The sequence below is a fragment of the Poromitra crassiceps genome, assembly GCF_964638095.1.
Source record: "Poromitra crassiceps genome assembly, chromosome: 1".
Classification (NCBI taxonomy): Eukaryota; Metazoa; Chordata; class Actinopteri; order Beryciformes; family Melamphaidae; genus Poromitra; species Poromitra crassiceps.
Window position 1 is genome coordinate 8,094,997 of NC_139623.1, and position 25,224 is coordinate 8,120,220.

Consider the following 25,224-nt stretch of genomic DNA (forward strand, 5'->3'; position numbering starts at 1 on the left):
GATGAAATCAGTTTATTTCCTTAAATACTGAAATAGCCACGTGTTGCTTTTTGGTGCTGTTGTCTTCTAGAATGGCCTCCTTGTATGTGAATGAAGAAATTACCAGTAATCCTGTGGTCAAAACAATCCTGTAGCGGTAAACAACAACAGTACCAAAGAGGAAGGCACTAAATAAACCTTCATTACAAACACCCAAGTGATGTTGTAAAAACATGAATGCACCATTATCAAAAAGGTGGGACAAGTTCAGTAGTTTCCCCCCCCCCCTATGACCCTACAATAGGCAATGTCCCTGCGAGCAGATGCCTCACGGCGTGGCGGGGTGGTGGTCGAGTTTGAGTCTGAAGACGTCAGGGATGTAAGAGCCAAAACGACTCGGAGTATACCAGGTGAACTCAACTCTGATTAAAATACAGTGCTAGCTTATGTTAAAATACAGTGGAGTGCTAGTTTATGGATCGTTTGCTTATCAGAATAATTCTCATCTGTCTCCTCATAAGGGTCGGCTCTCTTCTACCTCAAAGGTCCCAAGTTTCTGATCTATGTCAGTGGCGCTTTGGCAATGTGGGTAAGAATAATTTCTTGAAATTACTGGAGGTAATAGATAAGACATCAAAACTTCCATAACTGCGAGGTAGTAAACTGTAAACAGCATTCATACCTTGCAAAACAACAGATAATACTGTACTGTAATACTGTGTCAAACAGGGTGACCGAATGTGGCACTTTGCAATCTCTGTGTTCCTGATTGAGCTGTATGGTCGTAACCTGCTGCTGACTGCAGTGTTTGGATTGGTTGTGGCTGGGTCAGTGCTCCTCCTTGGGGCTCTGATTGGAGACTGGGTTGATCGCAATCCCAGGAATAAGGGTAGGAACCAACAATTTAATTTCCATTTGAAAGTCTTGGCATATGTTAGTGGTCTGAAATCATGTCCCATTAACCTCACGTCACCAGGCTCTTCTCGGGGAGAAAGAGCCTGGTCTCCGTTTACAAGGGATTTTGTCACTCGGCCTGTTTCCGGCCTAGATCCCGCCCTAGACAGGAAACAAGCAGCGGAAACAGAATAAGAAAATAAAACAACAAAACAAAAGATGGACGTACCGAACAAAGTTTTTGAACAAGTTCTTGTAGGAACATCGCGGATTCACAATATCACATATTTTAAGCCAATACAGAAGCTTTGCATAAATTAATCGAGGAAAGACACATTCTCACGTGTCTAACATACAACTTGCTACTATACAACTACTATACAGCTACTATACAACTTGTTGTTGTTCTTTTTATCAGGCTTGCGCTAATGTAACCTCGCCGCGTCAAGCTAACGGCAACAAAGACGATTTTTTGGTGCACTTGTTTCCTGTTTCCTTGGTTTACGCCCCCAAGGCCAAAAGCGGTGTAAAGCTTGCCCAGACTATGTCCCATAGAGCAGTGGTTCTCAAAGTGGGGGTCCGGGGACCCCCAGGGGTCCTTGAGGGGGTTCCAGGGGGTCCCCAGCAAAAATAATTCAAACCATAAGTAACACAATGACAGAATGTATGACTATTTTGATCATTCATACACTTTCTGTAATAAAACATCTAAAACTGATGACCCTCCCTCTCTCCTGGTCATGTCTTGCAGGAGCCTGGTGTTGGGGTCGTTAGGCTGATTGGGTGCACCTGGGCCCGGTGCACCCATTGGGCTTAAGACTTTCAGACTGTCTCTCTTCCTCCTCACTGATGCACATTTTTTCCTGTTTGTTGTTAATGTAGTTTGTGTTGTCTAAACATTTTCCCTTAGTTTTAGTTAATAAATTATTGTTTAAACTTTTGTGTATGACTCCACTCATAAGTTACAATCATACTGTATACTGTATAAATATATGGACGTAGTGGGTTACAACCCAGCTCAAGGAAGTAACAAATGAGGGGAATCATACACCAAAGTAAAAGTTAAAACAACAAACTAAAATAAGGGAAAATAACTAGACAACCCAACCTACATTAAACAAACTAACAGAACAAAAGCTGCATTGGTGACCACCTATTGGTGATTGGGGCAGCTGTAGGTATAGCGGGTTGTCCACTAATCGCTTTGGATAAAAGAGGTCGGTGGTTAGATTCCCAGCTCCTCCAGTCTGCATGTCGACGTGTCCTTGGGCAAGATACTGAACCCCAAATTGCTCCCGTTGGTGTGCCAGCACCCTGCGTGGTAACCTGCTGCCATCCGTGTGTGAATGGGTGAATGTACTGACTGTAAAGCGCTTTGGATAAAAGTGCTATATAAATGCAGGCCATTTACCATTTGGCGAGGAGGGAGAGGGACTGAATGGTCTGAAGGTCTTCTTAAGCCCAAAGAGTGCACCGGGCCCAGGTGCACGCAATCAGCCCAACAACCCCAACACCAAGCTCCTGCCAGACAGGACCAGGAGAGTGCGATGGTCGTCACAAAAGCTATAAATCTTGTTAGATGGGGGACCCTGGCACAAGATCTTATCAAATGGGGTTCTGTGGTCTAATTTTCAGTTTAGGGTCCTTGATCTGAAAAAGTTTGAAAACCATTGCCATAAAGGGCCAAGAGTGTGCAGGTTTTCATTCCAACCGAAGACTACAGCAAAGACTACATGCATGTGATTTTACTGATTAGTTCCTATTCTTTGGTTGAAGTTGTGCCAATCAGTGAAATCACCTGCTGTAGTCTTTGGTATACTCTCAGCCCTCCGTGGCACATCGTTTGAGACCCCTGATGTATATCTACTGTGATCAGTGGTTCTCAATCCTGATCCTCAGGGCCCGGATAACTGCTCATGGTTCATTGCATTCACATTGTATCTCAGGAAATCAGTCCCTGATTAGATGGCTTGAAGCAAAACCGGTAGGACTCTGGGCCACAAGGATTGAGAGCCCCTGATAATATGGTTCAAAATTCTAGGACCATTCCCATATTTGACATGTCCCACAGCTGCTCTGTTTGGAGAGTTTGACATTGTTTTTTTGTCCCCTATTTTAGTTGCGCATGCATCACTATTCATTCAGAACATCTCAGTGACCGTGTGTAGCATTGTGCTCATGTTGGTCTTCTCATATAAGCAGTGGATTGAGCAGATCTGGGATGGATGGCTTACTGTGAGTAGACGTTGCATATTTGCCTCATATATTGCATCTTGTTCTCATTTGAAACCATGTGGATCTGCAAAACCATTTACTCAGCATGATTACTACAGGAGTTCTCCCCACTGTCCCGGTGTCCCTGTTGTCTCTACTGCTGAGCCTCTGGCTACTCGGTGCTGTCATGTGTAGTAACATGTTGCATCACAAAACTTACACAAGGTGGTTTGTTATACGGTGGTGATCGTCCTGGCAGATGTGGCAAACCTCGCAAGCACAGCACTGACCATTGCCATTCAGAGGGATTGGATTGTGGTTATCACAGGCTACAACCGTGGTCACCTCGCTGGTGAGACAATTCGCTCTCTGTTGCTGCACTCACTGGTTTGTTTCCATATTTTTGTCATGTGTTTCTGTCACTGTCGGCATGTTCAATTCTTGAAGTACTGGAACTGTTGCAGTATATATTATATCACACTGATGTCAGGTATTGGACCAATTATGATATGCTCTTGTTAAAATTAATTTATTATAATCTAGCAGAATACAGTACAACATCAACCACTGTGTCTTTGATTCTGACAAAAGGAATGAATGCGACCATGAGGAGGATTGATCAGGTGACCAACATCCTGGCCCCCCTAGCAGTGGGACAGGTCATGACCCTGGCTTCCAATGTAGTCGGCTGCGGCTTCATCCTGGGATGGAACCTGGTGTCCCTCATAGTGGAGTTCATCTTCCTGTCCCGGGTGTACCGCATCGTCCCTGCTCTCTCAGTCAAACCACCAGTGGAGTTGATGGATCAGATCTATCTACAGAGCAGGGAAAGCAGAAGGTCACAAGGTACAGTATAGACTGATCGCAGTATGGGGTGTTGTGCCAGTGTGTGTTGTGAATAATTATACTAGATATAGACTATTAACTCATTCCCCCGCCAATGGCGTCTTTGAACGTCATTTAACACACAACGCTTCCGTCATGTGATAGATGGCTGTCTAAAGTTGTACCGGAAGACCACGATTGTCTAACAAAACCAGGAAGCAGAGAAAAGCAACAATCTCTCCATAGCACAGCTCCATGGCACTGCTCAAACGCTGGTCCAGCAGCTTTTATCGACACGGGCTCGGACTCCATTACAGCGGGGGAGCCTGTCACTCAAACGTGAAGGATTTTGTTTTCACGGCGCTGACAACACGTCCACAAGTCACTTGTCCTCAGGAATTAGTAATCCATTTCCTAAACTCTTGACACCATGTACATTTCAGCCGGTAGATTTCTCCTGACCTCCATACACAGACAATCCCCCCCCCCCCCCATGCAAAACGAACACGTGACTGGGCTCCCCTCTCTCAATAGCGGGGTGAATCTCTCGCACCGGTGTTACAGTAAAAGCTGTGCCCACGGGCGTGTTTGATCGGAAGGGGAAGCCGAATCATTATGGGGATCATAGTTGACTGTAACACTGGCCAGTATCCGCCATCAAAGAAATGTATTTGGTTGGTGAAGATGACTTCATTTACAAAAATGCCTTTTTCTCAACTTTTTGTGGAGAGACGTTTTCAGTGAACACTACCTACATTCAACTGTCGATAACTAAAGAACGGATGTAGTTAGAATCAAACTTCTCCCCCCTATGAAAGTAGGGGCTCTCTTCTTTCTGTTGGGATATGCAATGTTTACATAGTCATAGAAGAAAATATTCTGTGGGTCTTGGAAAATTTGTGAAAATGATCAGAAACCCTGGCGGTGGCTGACAACTTTTCCTTTGAAACTCTGGCAGGGAATGAGTTAAACACACTTTGTATAGCCTTTTGACAATTATTTGTAATAAGCTTTACAGTCACATTCCCCAAAAACATTTAACTAAACTCAACTAAAATAAAAACATAAAAACTGAAGCATTTAACCTACTCCTTCAGTTTATATTATTTCGCCAGGTGAGAACAGTACCATTCGAACTTGGCCTGGAAATAGGGGATATCGCTTATACCAAGATAGGGCCCGTAGTCTCATCAGAGCACTTCCAAGTGTAAGTGTAGCAGATCGCTTTAAGGGGGCGTTCACACCTACAGTTTGCATAAGTAAAAACTTGTGGTTTGTTGCATTTTAGCATTTGGTTTGTTTAGGTTCACTGGTTCATCCAAAGTGAACCAGGGCTTGTAAACCAAAGCGACGTAACTCATTTATTGGACAGTTTTGGTAATCCGTCACCCCGCAAAATTTGACATTTTGCCACCCAGGGAGGGGGAAAGTCAATGCAAATCCAATTCCAGTAACTTTAGCTCAGGAAGATGGACTTGTCTCTGTTTGTTTCCGTTGCCGCTGGTTGGTGCACAACCAGGTTCAAATGGTATTTTGTTCTCACCTGCTCAAACAAACCAAACGAAATGAGCAATCCAAAGTTTGATCCTCTAAACATGCTTGGTTTGAACATGCCATGTGGACTAAAACACTGTCCTTTGTGGGTCGACTGTGTAGTGATATGATGTCATCAGGAACTTTCCATGTGCAGTTGTCAGAATGCATTAGAAGCTGTAGCCTACCTCACTCGCCTTCCTTGTAAAGCAAATGTGAAAAGGTTATGATAATGTGTTGCATCACTTCCAGCCATCTTCGCTGATATCGGCAGCATGTCTTCTTTCAAACGTATCGATATATCATTTGCCACCCGAAGCCATGGCGGTGTCCCGTCTATGTGCTGACAGCCCGCAATGCCGATAGCCCACAAGCAGAACCAGCTGAGCGAGGCGGCGTGCAGCGTGTCAGTGGACCGGCTGGAGCTAACCTCTCCCAGCCCCCACACCTAAACCTAACCTCCCCCAGACCCTAACGCTAAACCTAACCTCTCCCACCCCACCCCCCACGCCTAAACCTAACCTCCCCCAGACCCTAACGCTAAACCTAACCTCTCCCACTGCCCACGCCTAAACCTAACCTCTCACGCCTAAACCTAACCTCCCCCAGACCCTAACGCTAAACCTAACCTCTCCCACCCCCCACGCCTAAACCTAACCTCTCACGTCTAAACCTAACCTCCCCCAGACCCTAATGCTAAACCTAACCTCTCCCACCCCACCCCCCACGCCTAAACCTAACCTCCCCCAGACCCTAACGCTAAACCTAACCTCTCCCACCCCCCACGCCTAAACCTAAGGCTACGTTCACACAGGGCACCCAAGCCTTGCCTACGCCTTGCCTTTACCCACGCTTTTAAATAGGCGTCCTTTTTAGTCAATGAGGCTGTGTACACAGGGCGCCTCAACGTGAACCTTGCGTGTACCCACGCCTTTCCTGAGCTGCGCCGATTTTATCGTTTAGGCGTGAGTTCTATTTTCAAACCGACTAGGCACGTGAAGGCAGACTTCTTCTGTCAAGCCATGAAGGAAAAACGGGACAATATCCGTGGGAAATGGCAAAGTCAACTGAATTTCAAAATAAAATGGTCTTACTACAACAGTGTTGAGCAGAGAGAGAGAGAGAGAGAGAGATTGACGGGTGGCTATCACGATCACGTGGGGCTTTCTCCCCGTCGGTAAACAAATCTTCAGGAGAGAGAATAGCGACCGAAGAAGCAAGATGGACAATGAAAAGTTTATCCACTTAGTACAACAGCATCCAGTTCTCTATGACAGCAGTCACCCAAGAAGGAGACCTGGTTATACATATCCAGCATCAATAGCACATTAAATATATCAGATTTATTTTACCTACCCATGATAATTCGGGACCACACGTGACAAAAAAAAACACTCGGGAGAGAGGAGAGGCGCTTGTGACTCGGCTCAGGTGAACGTGGAAAAGGCATGCAGTGTGATCGCAAAAGCGTGTGATAGGTTCACGCCCAGCTCAAGGTCTGTAGGCGTAGGCGTGGGTTGAGGCAAGACAAGGCGTAGGTGCCCTGTGTGAACGTAGCGTAACGTCGGCATTGCGGGCTGTCGGCACTGCGGGTGGACCCCGCCATGACAACTGTTCATATTCATCAGTGTCCTCAAGAGTCAGAGATCAATGGCACTGTCCAAAATTTACATTTTGGCTCAGCCGCCAAGGACTGGTAAACTAAAAAGTCAATGACACATAACACTGGTTCAGACTAAGCAGATTATTTGGTGAGAGCCTTCAACCTTTGAACTCAGAACTTTTCACCCTATTCTGCAGAGCTCCTAAGGGATTGATGGTTAAAAAATAGACGATATCACACTCAAAAAAATATAGGCAATTGTTTAAAATAAGATCTGGAAGAAATGGTACTCTTTCATTCCTAATTTGTCTCCATTAGGGCCTTCCAGAATGTCACAGGAAGCTTTGTGACATTCTGATTACTACTGTGGGTTTCTTTAGTACTGTGGGTTTTGACATCTATGGGATACAGAAGAACACTGAGCAGACATTGCATTGGAAGGATCAAAGTCTTTACAGAGCAGATCAAAAAGATGACATAGCACTGACAGATATATTCCTCTTCCTCATCAGGGGAAGGCAATGCTACAGAACTAACAGAAGACAACTGCAACATGAGTCTGAACCTGAAAGAAATCACCAACCTGCCTCTGTGTTTCCGGAGGTTCCAGCGGCTGCTGAGCACCTGTAAAGATGGCTGGAGGGCCTACTATCGCCAGCCTGTCTTCCTGGCAGGCATGGGTCTGGCTTTCCTCTACACCACAGTGCTGGGCTTTGACTGCATCACCACTGGCTACGCTTATACTCAGGGCATCAGCGGCTCTCTCCTTAGTCTGCTGATGGGCGTATCAGCTATCACAGGGCTGATGGGCACCGTGATGTTCACCAAACTGAGAAAGGCCTATGGCCTGGTAAACACAGGCATCATCTCAAGCTGCCTCCACCTGTGCTGCTTGCTGCTGTGTGTGTGCTCTGTGTTTGCCCCCGGCAGCCCCATGGATCTTAGCTTGCTGATGCCCTATATTAACACTAACTCCTCTTCTGAGGTTGGAGGCATGGCAAGCCAAAGGCAAAAACACACCTATCCTCTGAGGGTGGGCAGCCATCAGCCACTACTGCCTGACCGTTCTTCCATCCACTGGACCAACAACACTGTTCTCTTTGACAATGTGCCCTCTGATTCAGTGCCAGAATCCTACATCTCCATTATCCTGCTGTTCCTGGGTGTCATCACAGCACGCATCGGTGAGTAGACAGACATCCAAAGCTATATATATATATATATATATATATATATATATATATATATATATATATATATATATATATATATACATGAAGAGTTAATTTGCAAAAACAGGTAAATGCCATTCTTAAAATGAACAAACAACACCTGTTTGATACTCCCTGGAGTGCACATATAGTCAAGTCAAGTCAAGTTTATTTATATAGCCCTAATTCACAAGCATGTCTCAGAGGGCTTCACAGAAAATATGTCTAGCTAATTCTAGCTGACACAACAGTAGCAAATTACAGAATAAAGATAACGTTTTGAACAATTGATAGAGAAATATAGAAAATATAGAAATGAAGGATAGAGCAGAGGAGAGAGCAGGAGAAGGGAGGAGAGCAGGGGGAATGTGAGAGAGTGATGGGGTGGGGAGGGAATGGGAAATGTTGGAGGGTATAGGAGGTGGGGAAGGAGCAAGAGGAGAGAGCAGGAGAGGGGAAGGGGGGGTGCGGGGGGGGGGGGGTGTGGGGGAGAAGAGAGCAGGGGGAGGGAGGAGGTGGGGAGAGAATGGGAAATGTGGGAGAGGAGCGAGCGTATGGAAGAGTATGGGAGTATAGAGGAGTATGGGAGACTATATGGAGAGAACAGGGAAAGGAGGGCTAGCTGATACAACAGTAACAAATTACAGTAGTAATAATAACACATTGAACAATTATATGATAGAGAAATATAGACACACATTTTGCAAACGGACATATGTCGATTTCTTAGCAACCAAACTATACTTAATTTAATTGGCTGCAAGCCTTTAGTAGTGAGTCCCTTTGCCAAATAAACACATGTTCACATATAGAGCTTATGTGAACATGTGTTTAGTAGTGGCTAGGTGAACCAGTGTTTAGTAATATCATCTTCACACACGAGGACCACTTTTATGAGTTTTGAAGCTTTTACGTGCCGTTAAAAGGGCGGCTAGCTAGCAAATGGCTAAATGAGACTACACCGTTGAGTCGATGGGTATATATGTAAGGGATAATGTATACTGAGCCGGTGATTACTGTGGAAATAATGACCGACAGGTGAATGATTTAGCCCGACGCGCAGCGGAGGGCTTAATATTCACCTGAAGGTCATTATTTCCAGTAATCACCGGCTCAGTATACATTATCCCGCTTAGAACACGGCCTACAACTAAATCATTCAATAATCTGACAAAAATAATTATTCAAATTGATTTTTTAATAGCGTTTTCAACACAAAGCGGTTTCATTCGTAATTGGCACACAAGACACCACAGCTGCAACTGGTTGGCCTAATTAGTAGCGTCTGCGGAAAAAATGCTCTTACCAACTGATTAATCCAGGTGTGGCAGAGCAGCGGTCGGTTGTCGAGAAATAATGACCGGTGAATATTGTTGATTGACCAATCAGAATCGAGTATTCGAGAGAGCCGTGTTCTAAACGTCAATAACGTCACCACTTCAAAGGACGAACACGGAAATTCTCTTTCCCTCACCTGGTTCAGCCCCGTTCAGCCCGGGGTAATCAGTGCACACATCCAACAACAGTCCAGGTTGAGTGCTGACGTGACGTGGAAGCCTATGCGACAGTGTGTAGTTCTGGATTAGCTTAGCTCGAGCTTTTTACTTCTAGGGCTCCAATTTACGCTACAAAACTCATGAAAGTGGTCCTCATGTGTGAAGATTATCCGACTGAACTCTGGTTCGTGTTTGATTAATCTTGCGTTGCCCAGAGACCGTAACATATATAACAGAAAAAGACAAAATGAAAACAACGAAAATAATGTGCGGGTATGGAAACCCTAGGTGGGCTAATACAGGGTCTCTACCTCAGAGAAAACAATATTAATCATAATTGTACAAAGCATACAGTATGTGTGGTGGTCTGCAAAAACCCTTCACATAGTGGGAATTTGACATTTAATTTCTTTTCATTTTTCATACATAGTATAAATATATATATATAGTATATATATTTCATATATAGTATATATATATATATATATATATATATATATATATATATATATATATATATATATATATATATATATATACTATATATATATAACTTTTTGAATGGCTGAAATAGCTTTCTCAGGTCAACGGTTATGACTATTTTAATGTTATGTGTCTAAAAGTAAAACGGGAGAAAATGGCTTTAAACATTCCGTATTTACGTATTTTCTACTGTGGTATTCCACCAAAACCATAAAAATAAATACTTTGACTTTTGCTTCATGAAAATAATTATTCGTCATGATGTACTACAGCAGTGATACTCACCCCGAGGCTCTAGTCTAGAGCCACATGTGGCTCCTTTATGGATAGTTGTGGCTCTTTTAAGTCATACTTAAAATAAACTAGAAAAGTACACTCGGTGGAGTGCAGATCTCCACCAGGACCGCGTTTTCCCCCAAGCTGACCCATAGACCATGTGAGTGACGAGACATCACCTGAATGCAATGTGTTAGTGAGTGTTGTCATACTGAGATGCTATTGTAAATCATATATTGATTATATGATAATATATGTATTATATATTATATGTTATATATACTATTATATATAACAACAGCGCACTCCATCTGGTTCTGAGCAGCGCACTCCCAAAGTTTGAAGTCAATCGGACGAATGTTTCTCGAGATAAACTGCTTTTTGTGGCGCTATGTAGAATTGCATGGAATTCAGCTTCCTGCACTCCGTTGTGTCCCCCTAAGCGCACTCCCCGAGTTTGAAGTTGATGGGACGAACGGTTCTCACTTTTTGGGTTGCCAGTAGGTGGCGCTGTGCCAAATTGCACGAAATTTGGCACTGCACTGTGTCGAGTTCCCATCAGCCCACTCCCCAAATTTGAAGTCAATCGGACAAACGGTTGTTGAGATAAGTTGTTGAGATAAAAACTTTCTTTTGTTGCCAGTAGGTAGCGCTATGCCGTATTGCACAAAAACAGGTCACCTACTCCTTAGCACACTCCCAAAGTTTGAAGTCGATCCGACCAACGGTTCTCGAGATACGCAAAGCTAGAGGAGAGGAGGAACACACTCACAGACAGACAGCCTTTCTTGGAAAAGGCTTGGTTGATGAGGAGGAATGAAATGTATAGATAAAATAAGAAAAAGAAAATGTATATATTTTGTGTAACTGTGTCATATAATCCCATGTGGGATGGGCCACAATGTGGCATGACACGCAAATAAAATAATTATTCATTATTCATTCATTCATTCATTCATTCATTCACAGACAGACGCACAGACAGACGCGGCCGAAAACATGATCTCCTGGCGGAGATAATACATAAACTAATCTAAGAATAAATAATGGGAGGAAAGGGACTTTTTTGGGATTGTGGCTCTTGCAAAGATTTATTTTTGGTCAATGTGGCTTTTGAGTAGGGAAAAGGTTGAGTACCACTGTACTACAGAGATGAACGTAACTAAATCACTCACAATACGTGCAAAACTCATTTTCAACCTTCTTTGGCTCATTAGCAACAATGTGCAGCAGCGACATTTGAACAATAAAAGAGAGAAAATAGGAAAACAAAAGAGCTATCAAAATGAGTGAGTAGACAGTTTAAATGGCAGTGTGAGGTGTAGGTTTAGACTTTCTCATTGTCATTTTGACAGACAGGGCCGTAAAAATTCTGACAATCTATTAAAATGACAGACAGCCTTCAGATTTTTCTGTCATAGTTCTCTTTTTTTCAGTTTTTGTCTAAATGGACTGATTCAAGAACTGTAAACTAAGAGCTTTAACTGTTGCCCAAAAAAATAAATGTTCTATGGCTGTTTGAAATCAACCCATTCCTCTTTTTGTAGTGACCACAACAGCTGCGTAACCAGTTGATATTATGGCAGTATAATAACTGCAACTTTTGACCCCAGTCTCTCTGCTACATGTGTTTCAGGTCTGTGGTCCTTTGACCTGACCGTCACTCAGCTCCTGCAGGAGAACATCTGCGAGTCAGAGAGGGGTGTGGTCAATGGGGTGCAGAGCTCGATGAACTACCTGATGGATCTGCTCCACTTCATCATGGTCATCTCCGCTCCACAGCCACAGCACTTTGGCATCCTGGTCATCATCTCGGTTTTATTCATCACCACTGGACACACGATGTACTTCCTGTACGCACGCAAAGCCAAGAGAAAACACCGCCTCGACACGTAAGGAGCGGACACGGCCCATACATGCAGGCACGTGACACTCACGTGTAACAGACTCCACCTCTGCACCTGTGAGATGAATGTCTCCCTCCTGTTCCTTCAGCAGTCTCATTGCTAAGCAGTGTCCACTCCCCATTTAGCCATTCATTTCAGTGTCTGTCCCCACCTCGGTTGCTCTCTTAATGCATGGCTAGGTGCCGTGGTAGCAAAGCAGAACTCAGGTGAACTAGAGTGGGAGACACCCTCTCTCCCTTCAAGTACATACAGTACGTTGATGTGGCCACAACAGATGCCGCGTTGGTACCTCCATGGGAGATGCAAGATGGGAGATCTAATCTCTAATCTAAGATCTAATGCCTAGTTCAGACTAGGCCGGACACAAAGCAGGACACAAGGGTAACGCTGAGGCAACCAGCACATGCCTTTTCCAACCCTATGGGATTTACTACAAGAGTTCCATCAGACAAGTCCGTTATCTCACACAGCTTTTTAGATGGGAGGGTGGATGGATTGAGGGAATATAACAGTGATATTACATAAAAAAACACAATCAAGACAAGACAGTACAAGTGGCATAGATGTTACTGATCCGTCCACTTGGAAATATTCCAGGATGTCCAAAAAGGAACATAAAGGGAACTTGATGTGAGATTGTTTGATAAAGAAAATCATAAAGGCACCCCCCCTTTGATGGACAGAAGAGAGGAAGGATAATACTGTAGCATTTTCTTCCCCTGGTTTGTTTCTCTGTGGATGAATCAAGCATACATTTGCCATACTTTTGAATTGTTAATATGCATGTATCTGGTTTATGGATTAAAAACATGAACATTTGTCTACACAGTAAAACTGCCAGCTCATATCAATCATGTTCTTTAGATACACTCCAATAGAAACTACTTTAATTGCTTGTGTACTTAAAAATAGCTTCCAAATTGTAGGTACTTTATTTCATATAGAAACAGTGTGGTATTAATAGTTTTATAGCAATCCAAAACGAAAGCAATCTTCATTTTGTGCCATGTTTGAAATCAGTGATTGTATGCTGAATGATAGCATATCTGTATGACTGCAATGATGGCAGTATTGTATTACACTTTGCTTCATATTGTTTTAGTTATGATAAGCTAAACATTACCTTACCTCAGCTAAGAACAAGAAAACTGTTGGAAAAGCGACTGGACATTTCTCTCAATCTCAACTACTGTATGTATTCATATATCATTTCTGTACAGTGAAAATACCAAAGTTTAATTTTTTGTCATGCAACCAGCACCACATCTCAATATATTTGTATAATTTTCCTGTTATGTTTCAGTATTGTGTGTTGTCCTGTTTCAGACTGATACTTTCTAAAAGACAATAAAGAAAAATGAAGATGATTTTCTGCCTTGGATTTACAGAATCAACAAATAATCCATTATATTGATTTTAATCTCCTCTGCTTTGGAATTACCGGTATAGCCTACGTGTTATAGGCCTGTGTCTAAGTCATCTGTAAAGACTATACAATGGCATTCATGCCACTGGGGGGAAAAAATTAGAACGACCGCACCGCGGATATATGCCTCCGCCAACAAGTGAGCAGTCGACATCTATGTCTGTCCAGACTTTGACGTTTGAGCCAAATGTGAAGAAATTCCGTCAAGGTGTTACTGAGATATGACGGTAACGAGCTTGAAAATGGCGTTCGTGATGTCACAGTGACCTTAACCTTTAACCACCAAAATGTAATCCGTTCATCCTTGAGTCCAAGTGGACGTTTGAGGCAAATTAGATGAAATTCCGTCAAGGCGTTCCTGAGATATCACATTAACGAGCATGAAATGAGCGGTCATGATGTCACAGTCAGGGTTTCTGCTAGACAAAACAGCTGCAGGACAACATGTCCTTTAAGATTTCAAATACAGGACAAGTGGGATAAATTCAGGACACATTAAAACTGTTTATTGAGCTTAAAAACAATTGATAGCCTATAGCCTTAGGCTATATAAAGAATGACATAATTAGGCATGTAGATTTATATTTTTTATTTGAAAGTATAAACAGCCAATAAGACTCAATTCGCCTATAATTTCCAGAGGTGGAACCCTGCTTTTCCAGTCACACGGTGCGCTATCTGGTGTGGCGATGGTCCAGCTGGTCGTCTCGTCCAGGTGGAAAACACTAGCGTCCACGTTAGCAGGCAGGCAGAAAACACTAGCCTCTACGTTAACAAGCAGGTGGAAAACACTAGCCTCATGTTGACAAGCAGGCGGAAAACACTAGCCTCTACATTAGCATCAGGCTACAGCAGACGTTGGAATGAGTTCTCAGACGATAGCATAGGATGCAAAACTAGCCGTACAAACACACTTATTACAAATGAGTCAGGCTAATTGTAGAGTACTAGAAGATAGTAGACTTGGCTTGCTTTGGGTAGCTAGCCACTACGTTAAGAGGAAAACACACATGCTATATCAGTGCACAGCAGCGCGCACACTGACACACACAAACTCCACCACACTGTCAAAACCCCAAAACTCAGTCCCGCCCAGCCGCCCCATTACCCAATAGCATTTTAGAGAAAGGTGGTGTACCTCTAGACCAGTGGTTCTCAACTGGTGGGTCGGGAACCAAAAGTGGGTCGCGGGGCCGTTTTGAGTGGGTCGTGGATGTGTGTACAAAAATATTCTTCTACTCTTTGAGAACGCGGGTGTCCGCGGCCAACATTGCTGTCTTTCAGAGGCTGTAGTGGGCACACTTTTAAAGCCAGAGTGAAGATACTGGTATCCTCTGAAACTAGAAGGCCTAAGGCATCCATCGGTATACTGTACCAAACAGGGCATGCTTGCTGCGAGCATCACTGGTTTAAACTTGTTTAAAAAGCAGAAGCAGCTAAAGACGAGCAGTACGTACTAGCAAGTTAGTATGTCACACCTCATGTGGAGCTGTTTGACAGTGTTACCAAACTATAAAGTGACAGGTCAATATTCTTAACGTATGCACATTATAATTCGGGGGATTTAAGCCAGGGTTACAATTAATTGCGTCGGGAGATAATTTACAGGACACGGTGTCCTGCATTTTTTTATTTGCAGGAATTTGATTAATTTTAAGGACAATGTCCTGCAATCATGGAACAACGGAAACCTCACAGTAACCTTGAACTTTGACGACCAAAATCTAATCAGTTCATCCTTGAGTCCAAGTGGACCTTTGAGGCAAATTTGAAGAAATTTCGTTGATGCGTTCTTGTAATATCACGTTAACAAGCTTGAAAATGTCGTTCCTGAGGTCACAGTGACCTTAACCTTTGTCCTTTGACCACCAAAATCTAATTAGTTCATCCTTGAGTCCAAGTCGATGTTTGAGCCAAATTGGAAGAAATTCCGTCAAGGCGTCCCTGAGATATTGCGTTAAAGAGCTTGGAAATGGGGTTCGTGAGGTCACAGTGACCTTGAACATTGACCTTTAACCACCAAAATGTAATCAGTTCATCTTTGAGTCCAAGTGGACGTTTGAGGCAAATTAGAAGAAATTCCATCAAGGCGTTCCTGAATTATCATGTTAACAAGCTTGAAAATGACATTTAAGAGGACACAGCAAGGCCGAAAAGTGGGGGTGCTGATGGTGCTACACCCTCTGGTGGATGTTGGAAGTATTGCATGTTTTCAAATAAAAAATAATATAAATCGTTTAAAAAAGTTTAATTTAATTTTTGTTAGTTATGTTCATATTCTAACAATATTTTGACTTCAGTAAGTAGCTAGTTTTGCTGGCCAGCCTCCCCTCCCTTCCGTGAGAGGAGTCTGGCAGCGCAGGTCTGCACCCAAACCCTTTACTTGTTTAAATGACATTAGTTTGAAATTTTTACCCAGAAGTTTCCATTTTGTTTTGGGTGGCCTGACACAGCGCCGTGAGAGAAGAAGGGAAAAGGGAGGGGGAAGAGAGCCCGCATCTCCGTGAAGTGAGCAACAATCTCCCACAATTTGACTTCCGGTTTAGCGATTTGAACCCTAACCCTAACCCTAGCCCCTAACCCCCTAACCTAGACCCTAAACCTAACCCTAACCCTAAAACAACCTGAAAAACCCAGAGAAACGCGGGTTGCAATATAAAAGTTTAAAAGGCGATGCTGCTGCTGCTACCCCCTGCTGCTTGGTAACAAAAATACATATACTAGTGGGACTTTTGATGTAAAAAAGGTATAAGACACATTTTTCATTCACTGCTGCCGACATGCAGTATGTACAACAAATGCACATGAGCTGCTGTCGATATATATCCTTCCCACTCCACTGTGAAACCATGTGTAAAGACGCGCGGTGTACGCATGTTTTACACAATCACCGTGGCGGTGACGCCATGTAAACAAACCACATATCAGCTCTGCGCTCTCCTGGCAGAGTCAGTCAACTGTTAGTTTGGTGATCAGATGACCTTGCTTTGCTTGTGAATTCTATGTCAGTGGTTGATTCTCTTATCAAGATATGTGAACGTGGCGGTGGCTGTGCGTAAAGGCGCATGGTTATCAGCTGCTTTGCGAGTATAGTGTCGGTGGTCGCTGTGTGGACGTTGTTTTATATCAAGTAAATCTGGTTGTTTTATGAGCCAGTGTCCAGCTGCTGTTGACCTCTTGTATGTATGTATGTGTGTGTGTGTGTGTGTGTGTGTGTGTGTGTGTGTGTGTGTGTGTGTGTGTGTGTGTGTGTGTGTGTAGCTTACAGACAGCGTCTGTTGCTGTTTTATCATCACTGTTGGAGCCATTGCATGTTAGTGCTGCCCCTACCGTTGGTCTGGGGAAATAGCAGCCTAATTTACTTTAATCATGAGTCACCTGTGGAGGCAGAAGGCCAGAAGGGGAACAAGTTTTCAACCGCATGCACCCATGTAGAATATAGAAAGAATGAGAAAAGAAAAGACAAATGCAAAAGAAATACTTTATTTTGAATATTTATTTGTTTGGTTTGAACTTTGAACCGAGAACTCTGTTTTGTTTGGTTGTATTTCCTATTTGTTTGATCAATCAATTACCACACACGCATAGCTCCCATATGTACAGTACTGCAGCCAGTCGGACGTCCTACTGACACCGATTGAATCCAACTGATCAACTCTGCTGCTGTATGCTGTTGTTCACGCTGTGCAGCGAATCCGTTTCCCCGGGGAGTTGGACGGCGTCCAAAGCGCAGAACCCGGGGAGGGTCGTGCCCAAGCGGGCGAGTTAAGTTTAACTTTTAAATTATATAAAATATTGTAAGTTCCTGCATCTGTTTACTTATATGTGCATTTAGGCCCATTTGTAGCTTTCAATAAGGGTGGCGGTGGGAAACAGATTGGAGGGGTAATTAAATCCAGAGGGGACGTTCCCATTTTCACTTTAATCCACTAATGGTCATATTGCAGTGCTTGAGTGCTTACCTTGGTTGATAACTTGGAGTGCCTCCTGTAGAGGGCGATAGCGTGCTGTGTTGAGTAGTGTGCCCTAAACTAGTGTGTAGCCCTGTGTTAGCTGTGTGCAGTGGTCTTACAATTCAATGGAAGCCTTGATGTAGCTGGTTGCCTTCAACTGTCTGTAACCCTTATCACCTTTTATATTCATGCCTATTTATTTGATTGTAATAAAGATTGTTATTTTGTACAACAATCTGTTGCCTTCCATTATTTGAAGGTTCTGACTATAGCAGATTTCTCCTAACATTGACAAACCCACTTTTATTACAATATTATGTCCAGCTACAAAATAGGATACAAAGATGCAAGTTACATATGCACTCCCCACTTGATACAGTATACTGTGGCGAGAGAGAGAAAAGGAAAAAACAATATGACAGGTGAAACATTACCAATCTAGCTAGTTTGTTTTTTCTAATTGTATCGTGTTGCATGATACTTGATTATTTTTAATTGCTTTGTGTAAATGTCAAGTTGGATGACAATTATTTTTCATTTACAACCTGCAACTAGTTGCATGAAAGTTTCACCGTGTAAAGCCAGCAGCCTAAAGGGAAATATCTAGACAACAAACTACATTGAACAAAGGAACAGAACAAATGATGCATTGTGAGGAGGGAGAGAGACTGATGGTCTGAAGGTCTTCTTAAGCCCACTGAGTAGCCTACGTTGGGCCCAGGTGCATCCAATCAGCCTAACATCAGGCTCCTGCAGAACAGGGCTAGGAGAGTGGGAGGGTCGTCACACTTTTACTGTAGATTTTTTTTTAACAAAGTGTACGTATGAAACCCATGACCAAAATAGTCATACATTCTGTCATTGTGTTACTTAGAGTTGGAATTATAGTGAAAATAAATCATTATTACCCTTTTTGCTGGGAATTCCCTGGAAACCCCTCAAGGACCCCTGGAGGGCCCCAGACCCCACTTTGAGAACCACTGAACTAGCTACTAGCTCAAGCATGCAGGAAGGATGAGAGCTGACCCTGTGGGGGTCAGCTAGACTTTTTGGAAGGAAAAGAGGTCGGCGGCCATATTTGGAAAGTAGTGCCGGCTACCTCTTTTCCTTCCAAAAAGACCAATTATGTGCATTTTGGATTAATATTTCATTGTGTGGTGAGTCCCCAAAGCACAACATGTATTTTGGTGCCGTGAGATGTGTGTTTTAGCAGATTTTTAACAGCTGTACTTTGTTTAAATGATGAACAGTAAAAGTGTCCTGTAAGCCCATGTGGGCTGGGCTTCATTCGAAGCATGACACTTAAATAAAGAAAATCAATCAATCAATCATGTACCATTAGCCTTCATTCTATGGCGATACTAACTAACTTCACGACTGTAGCTCACTATAAACTGTGCGGACAGTGCCGGTAAGGCATGGTGTATCTTGGTTATGTGGGGGGATGTGGCAAATGAGCTAAACTTCCCAAAAAGTGGTGTATCCCTTTAACATAAAAAAAAATGTATTTTTTTTTTTACAAAAAGAGCTAATTATGTCTCTCAAACTTCTGTATATGTATCAGATGAGAAGCTACAAGTGGTTTCTAGTTTTAAATACCTTGGTATAATCCTGGACTCAACTCTCAGCTTCAAAAAACAAGTTAAACAAGTTGTTGCAAGAACAAAATTCAACCTAAACAACGACATATTCAAAAATGCTTGACACCAGAAGCAGCACACATTTTATTTCATGCCATGATTTTCCCACATATAACATACTGTCTAACCACTTGGTCTCTTACCACTGATGCAACAATAAAATTTGCACAATCTGTATATAAACAAGCTCTCAAAGTCCTGCATAATAAACCAAAAAGCTACCATCACTGTAATATACTGCCAAATATGGTCTCCTTTGCTGGGAAAATCTTGTTAAGTTTCACAATGGTTGTTTAAAGAGATATGCAACCCCAAGAAATCAGAGTGTTTGCTCAGACATTCATCATGTCAGTTTTTCAAAAAAGGGCGGGGAGTTTTCAGGCTTTCGAATCTGCCCACTCCACATTTGGATAGGATGAGCTTTTGTGGGGCGGGCAAATTTCAGAGCCAATGGCAGAGCTCTGTGTATTTCCTGCTTGCACATGTGTAGTTTCAGTTAAAGCCAGCTAGCGCTGTGTCAATGGATCTGCTGCTCATGTTTCTCCCTTCCACCACCCCCTCCCTTCTCCTGTCCAAACCTCGTGTCACCAGGCTGTCTCAGTCCAAACACCAGCATTGTTTGGATATTTCCCAGAAAGCTTTGAGGTGGCAAATCTTTTGACGAGAAAACCATCAAATCTGGCTAAAAAGTTAGATAGAAATAATATTTATTTTTAACACAAAATGCAATTCTGGAATATTTGAATATTGGACAAAATAAAATAAAATAAAATTTAAACCCTAAGAGAAACACACATACAGTGATGGGGTGTATATATACCCCTTGCAAATACAACTTGATATAGTGAAATGGGTAGTTTGACCATAACATGGGTGCACTGTGATATCCACTCCAACAAGACTTACTTGACACCACTTTTTCAATAAAAACACATTTATGCAATGACTTTACACAATGTATATTTATGTCGCATCATTTAGCCTGTGCTGTGATGTGCGGGAGCAGCAGGAAAAAGTTAGTTAAACTAAGCCTGCCCTGAATGAGCCTTGTTCGTTATTGTGAAAGTTAGCGTTAATGTTAGCACAATCAGTAGCAGCCGGCCACTAGAGGGCGCCAGGGCGCCGCCCCACCTACTGTATCCACATCATTGACAGTAAATATCCACATGAAGAAGAATATTGATTTTTGGATCAATATTTTCTTGCACCGAATTGCCACGGACGCCGTCCCGGGACTTCCGGTTTCCACCAGTGCAGATCATTAGAGTATCAGGATCTGTGTAGTTGCACATGCGCTGTTCACTCTCAAAAACAAAGGGATTTGGGTGGGCTCTGGGTGCACGTATCTAGCGACCGGGTGGAGGTGGGGTCAGGTAGAGTGAGTGTCGTGACGTAGGCTAGGCTGCCACGTAGATGGGTAGCGACGCAGTATATATAAACACTAGTAGCAGAGAGTAGCAGTCCCATGCCGACGGCTTTGTTGTCTCCCTGCAGCACGCGCGTGAAGCAAAGAAGTTTGTTTTCAACTGCCATAAAACACAAAAGACGTTTTGCAAGAATGGAGAAAGAAAATTCTGTGAAGTCACTCAAAACGACGCCGTTTGAGAGACGGACTTTACAGGAGAAGCATCGAGTGAAAGAGCTTGGACCAGATTACCGTGAGCTCGCCATTAAACAACAGGCTACAGACAGAGGAAGAAAATACACTCGGGTCTTTTTCAGACGTTTCTAGTAGCTAGTAACGTCCGTTACTACTTGCTTGATTTAGGGCTGGAGTGGACGATAATTCAATAGCCTATTATTGTTGTCTTTCCGTGGAATCATCGTGATGATATGAAGTTATTTTAATAGTGACATTTTTGCTGTCTAAATTGATGATGACAAGCAAATGTTACTTAAAAACTGATCAAATGAGGTATGGCAGGAATATTATTTGAAAATATAAAGTTTGTTTGACATCACCATTCAGTTCAATGAGATGAACACTGATTTTGCATACGTGAAACATATGATATTGATATTGATTCAAGATTCAAGATTCAAGATTTTTATTGTCACTCCAGTATTTAGGGCTGGAGTGGACGATAATTCAATAGCCTATTATTGTTGTCTTTCCGTGGAATCATCGTGATGATATGAAGTTATTTTAATAGTGACATTTTTGCTGTCTAAATTGATGATGACAAGCAAATGTTACTTAAAAACTGATCAAATGAGGTATGGCAGGAATATTATTTGAAAATATAAAGTTTGTTTGACATCACCATTCAGTTCAATGAGATGAACACTGATTTTGCATACGTGAAACATATGATATTGATATTGATTCAAGATTCAAGATTCAAGATTTTTATTGTCACTCCAGTACAAGTATCACGTGTGAAATTCTTGTGCTGTGAACTCCGTTTACAACATAGTACAAATATGAGGCCATTTACACCTGGCATTAACATGCGTTTTCTGCCATCAGATTGCAATCAGATTGTATTTTATCACTTCAGCCTGATTCCATTTACACCTGGCACTAACATGCGTTTTGGGTGAACAGATTGCAATCCGATTGCTCTCCAGCTCGAACGTCATCACGCGTACGCTCCCTGAACGTGTGCATGCATGTTTGCATACATGCACAGGGAAATAGAGGTTATTGTTAAGCTCAAATGCACAGTGAACGTCCCCTTCACCTGGACAAAACGATGGCCGATCACGCAGCACTGCATCTATTTCTTTATCTGTTTATTGACAATGACACTGGGTCCGAGACACACACACACATACATACGTTTTCCGTGCATGTCATTGGCTGTAACCACCTGTGTTGCGTTCAGGTAACATCCTAAATTACACTGTTATACAATTGAGAGCATAATTTCTCTTTTATATGAAAGGAAAATGAGGGGGAAAGGGTTCGAACCCTTTCTCCCTCATTTTCCTTTCATTTTCCGCTCCTTTTCCAAAGGAGAAGTGTTGATATAAAAGAGAAATTATGCTCTCAATTGTATAACATTGTAATTTAGGATGTTACCTGAAAGCAACACAGGTGGTTACAGCCGTGGCAAAACCTCCGCAGCAAAACTTTGAAGCAACGCTACGATTGTTGTGCAAAAGCGGAGCGGGGGAGAGATAGATAATTAGCCGGTCCATGGTGACAGGCTGCCTGTGTGTGTGCGCATCTGGCACAGCTGCGAGATGAGGGCACACACCGGTGCGGTGCTGCCGGGGAATTGCGTTCACGTGTGCGCGCCGTCACCGACTTCCGAAGATTATGTATTTCCGTATGGTAGTTGCTGAATGCGTTTTGAGAGGACGCATTGCATTTACACTTGTGTTAAATGTTGTCATAATGCGTCCCTGACCACCTCCGGAGGTGGTTTGGCCGATCAGATTGCAATCCTTCTTCAATGCGTTTTGGGGGTGTTTACACCTGTACTTTCAAGTGATAAAATACAATCGGATTGCAATCTGATGGCAGAAAACGCATGTTAATGCCAGGTGTAAATGGCCTCTATAACAGGGCATATGAGTGCAAAAACAAAACAAGACATAACAAGCAATAAGGCAGTATAGTGATAAGACAAGTCAGAGACAGTGGCATATTCACTGCACATAGGTGCACATGTCATGTGCCTACTTTGGACGTACTTAAACATTTTGAATTCGACGTATTTGACGTACAGGTGCAAATAGCATATACCTAATTAAACATACAATTAAACATTACACATACATAATGGTAGCATCTACAGTGCGATACAGTACAGCTACTACACTATTTGTGTATGTTAAGGAGTCTCGTGGCCTGCGGGAAGAAACTCTCCCTCAAGCGATTTGTGCGTCCTTTTTGGACCCTGTATCTTCTCCCTGAGGGTAACAGGGAGAACAGGCTGTTGTGGGGATGGTTTGTGTCTTTGATGATCTTCAGGGACCTCCTGAGGCACCGCTGGTTATATAGTTCCTGCAGTTCTGGCAGCTCACATCCTGTTACGCGCTGGGCCGTGCGTCTCACTCTCCGTAGCGCCCTGCGGTCCATGGTGGTACAGTTCCCGTACCAGGTGGTGAAGCAGCCAGTCAGCAGGCTTTCAATGGTGCCTCTGTAGAAGTCCCTAAGGATTTCTGGCCTTAGCCCAAATTTCTTTAGGCACCTGAGTCCGTGTATTCGCTGTTGGGCCTTTTTGACAACAGTGGCGGTGTGACCAGCCCATGTCAGGTCCTGGTGGATGTTGACTCCCAGGTACTTGAAGCTGTCCACCCTTTCCACCACTGTGCCGTTGATGGTGATTGGGGGGTGTGCGCCCCCCCCCCCCCCTCCTGTAGTCTACAATGATCTCCTTGGTCTTGGAGACGTTCAGAGAGAGGTGGTTGTCCTGGCACCACTGTTCTAGGGCCTTCACCTCCTCTCGGTAGGCTGTCTCGTCGCCCCTGGAGATCAGCCTCACGACTGCTGTGTCATCTGCAAACTTCACAATGGTGTTAGAGATTTGAGTCGCCACGCAGTCGTGCGTGTAGAGGTCGTACCAGAAGGGGCTGGAGACGCATCCCTGGGGCGCTCCTATGCTGATGGTCAGTGGGGAGGAGGTGAGGTTGCCCACTCTCACCACCTGGCGGCGGTCTGTCAGAAAGTCCAGGATCCAGTCACACATTGCTGTGTTTAGTCCCAGGACCTTGAGCTTGCTTACCAGATTTGCTTATTGAGAAGAATCCTTATGATTATATTGATTTCAACCCCATCGTCCAGGCCTATATATAGCCCTCCCTGGACAAAAATGCACGAGCCGCTACTGAGCACAATACTGAGGGTTCCAAAATGACGCCGATCCGCTGGGATGCGTTTACAACATGTCTAAAGATCATGGAAGTGGATGGTATCAGGAATGTCACTGATAGTTACAGGTGAGCTTACAACCTTTATCTGAAGGTAGTAGAAGTATGTGGATGCATCGGGATCACTGTGGGAGCGAGCCAACACCAGTCAAAGCTGTCGGGGTCTGTGTTATTTAGTGTAGCTCGAGGCTACATTAGCCTCAAGCATATTAGCCTGGCTAACATGCTAGCGTGATGCAGGCAGACAGGAGTCGGCTAATTAGCATTGGCCAAAGTTTTGCAATGAAAGCTAGAGCAGTTTCTTGAAATGCATTCTAACCAACCAGTTCCCTGGAGTCTCCCAGGGATCAAATTACCTCATTTGTGATCTCGGTCACCAAGTCTCGTCAAGTCCCGCCATACTTTCCTGTCGGCTGGCCAGTGTATCATTCCAGAGGGATGAGATTATGACGATATGTGGCGAAAACGGGAATAAAACTGGCTATTTAGATGCAGGAAAGACAGGCTGCCACTTGGCCCCCTCGGAGCTCCATTTTAGGACTGGCTTGGACGCTATTGATCTCAAAACAACGCTAGGACGGCCAGAAACGCTGCGGAGATCGCTGGGTGAGTCGTCAGATCATAATTAATGTGAGGAGAGGGGTCCAGGTTAAAAAAAAACGAAATTCTCCTTTAATGTAATGTAATACATTTTTTTTTTTTTTTTGCAAAATCTTCATAGTTCAACGAAAATAGTTTATGCTTTAAATCTAAAATGGTTCATGGATTACATTCTAATAACAAACCAAACAAATTAAAAGTCAAGCACGTTACCGTGGAAACAATTAAGCTTAGCCCAAAATCACAAATCAGAATGAGGGGGTCCCCGGTATATTTTCTATCTTGTAAGGGGTCCTTGGCTGAAAAACATTTGAGAACCTCTGCGGGTTATAGGCCAGGAGAAGCATATATTTATCGGTTATC

The 25,224-nt window shown here is 43.3% G+C and overlaps 1 protein-coding gene across 1 annotated transcript; it reads left to right on the forward strand.

Moving 5' to 3' along the window:
- Window positions 1-286: 286 nt before the first annotated feature.
- LOC310776767 (ferroportin) lies at window positions 287-12,410 on the forward strand (the record flags this gene model as incomplete). The annotated part of the gene is made up of 8 exons (XM_083636944.1): window positions 287-389; window positions 501-568; window positions 709-868; window positions 2,993-3,108; window positions 3,313-3,439; window positions 3,679-3,933; window positions 7,561-8,232; window positions 12,151-12,410. The coding sequence occupies 8 exons, from the start codon at window positions 287-289 to the stop codon at window positions 12,408-12,410; spliced, it is 1,761 nt and encodes a 586-aa protein (XP_083493070.1).
- Between the last annotated feature and the right edge of the window lie 12,814 nt (window positions 12,411-25,224).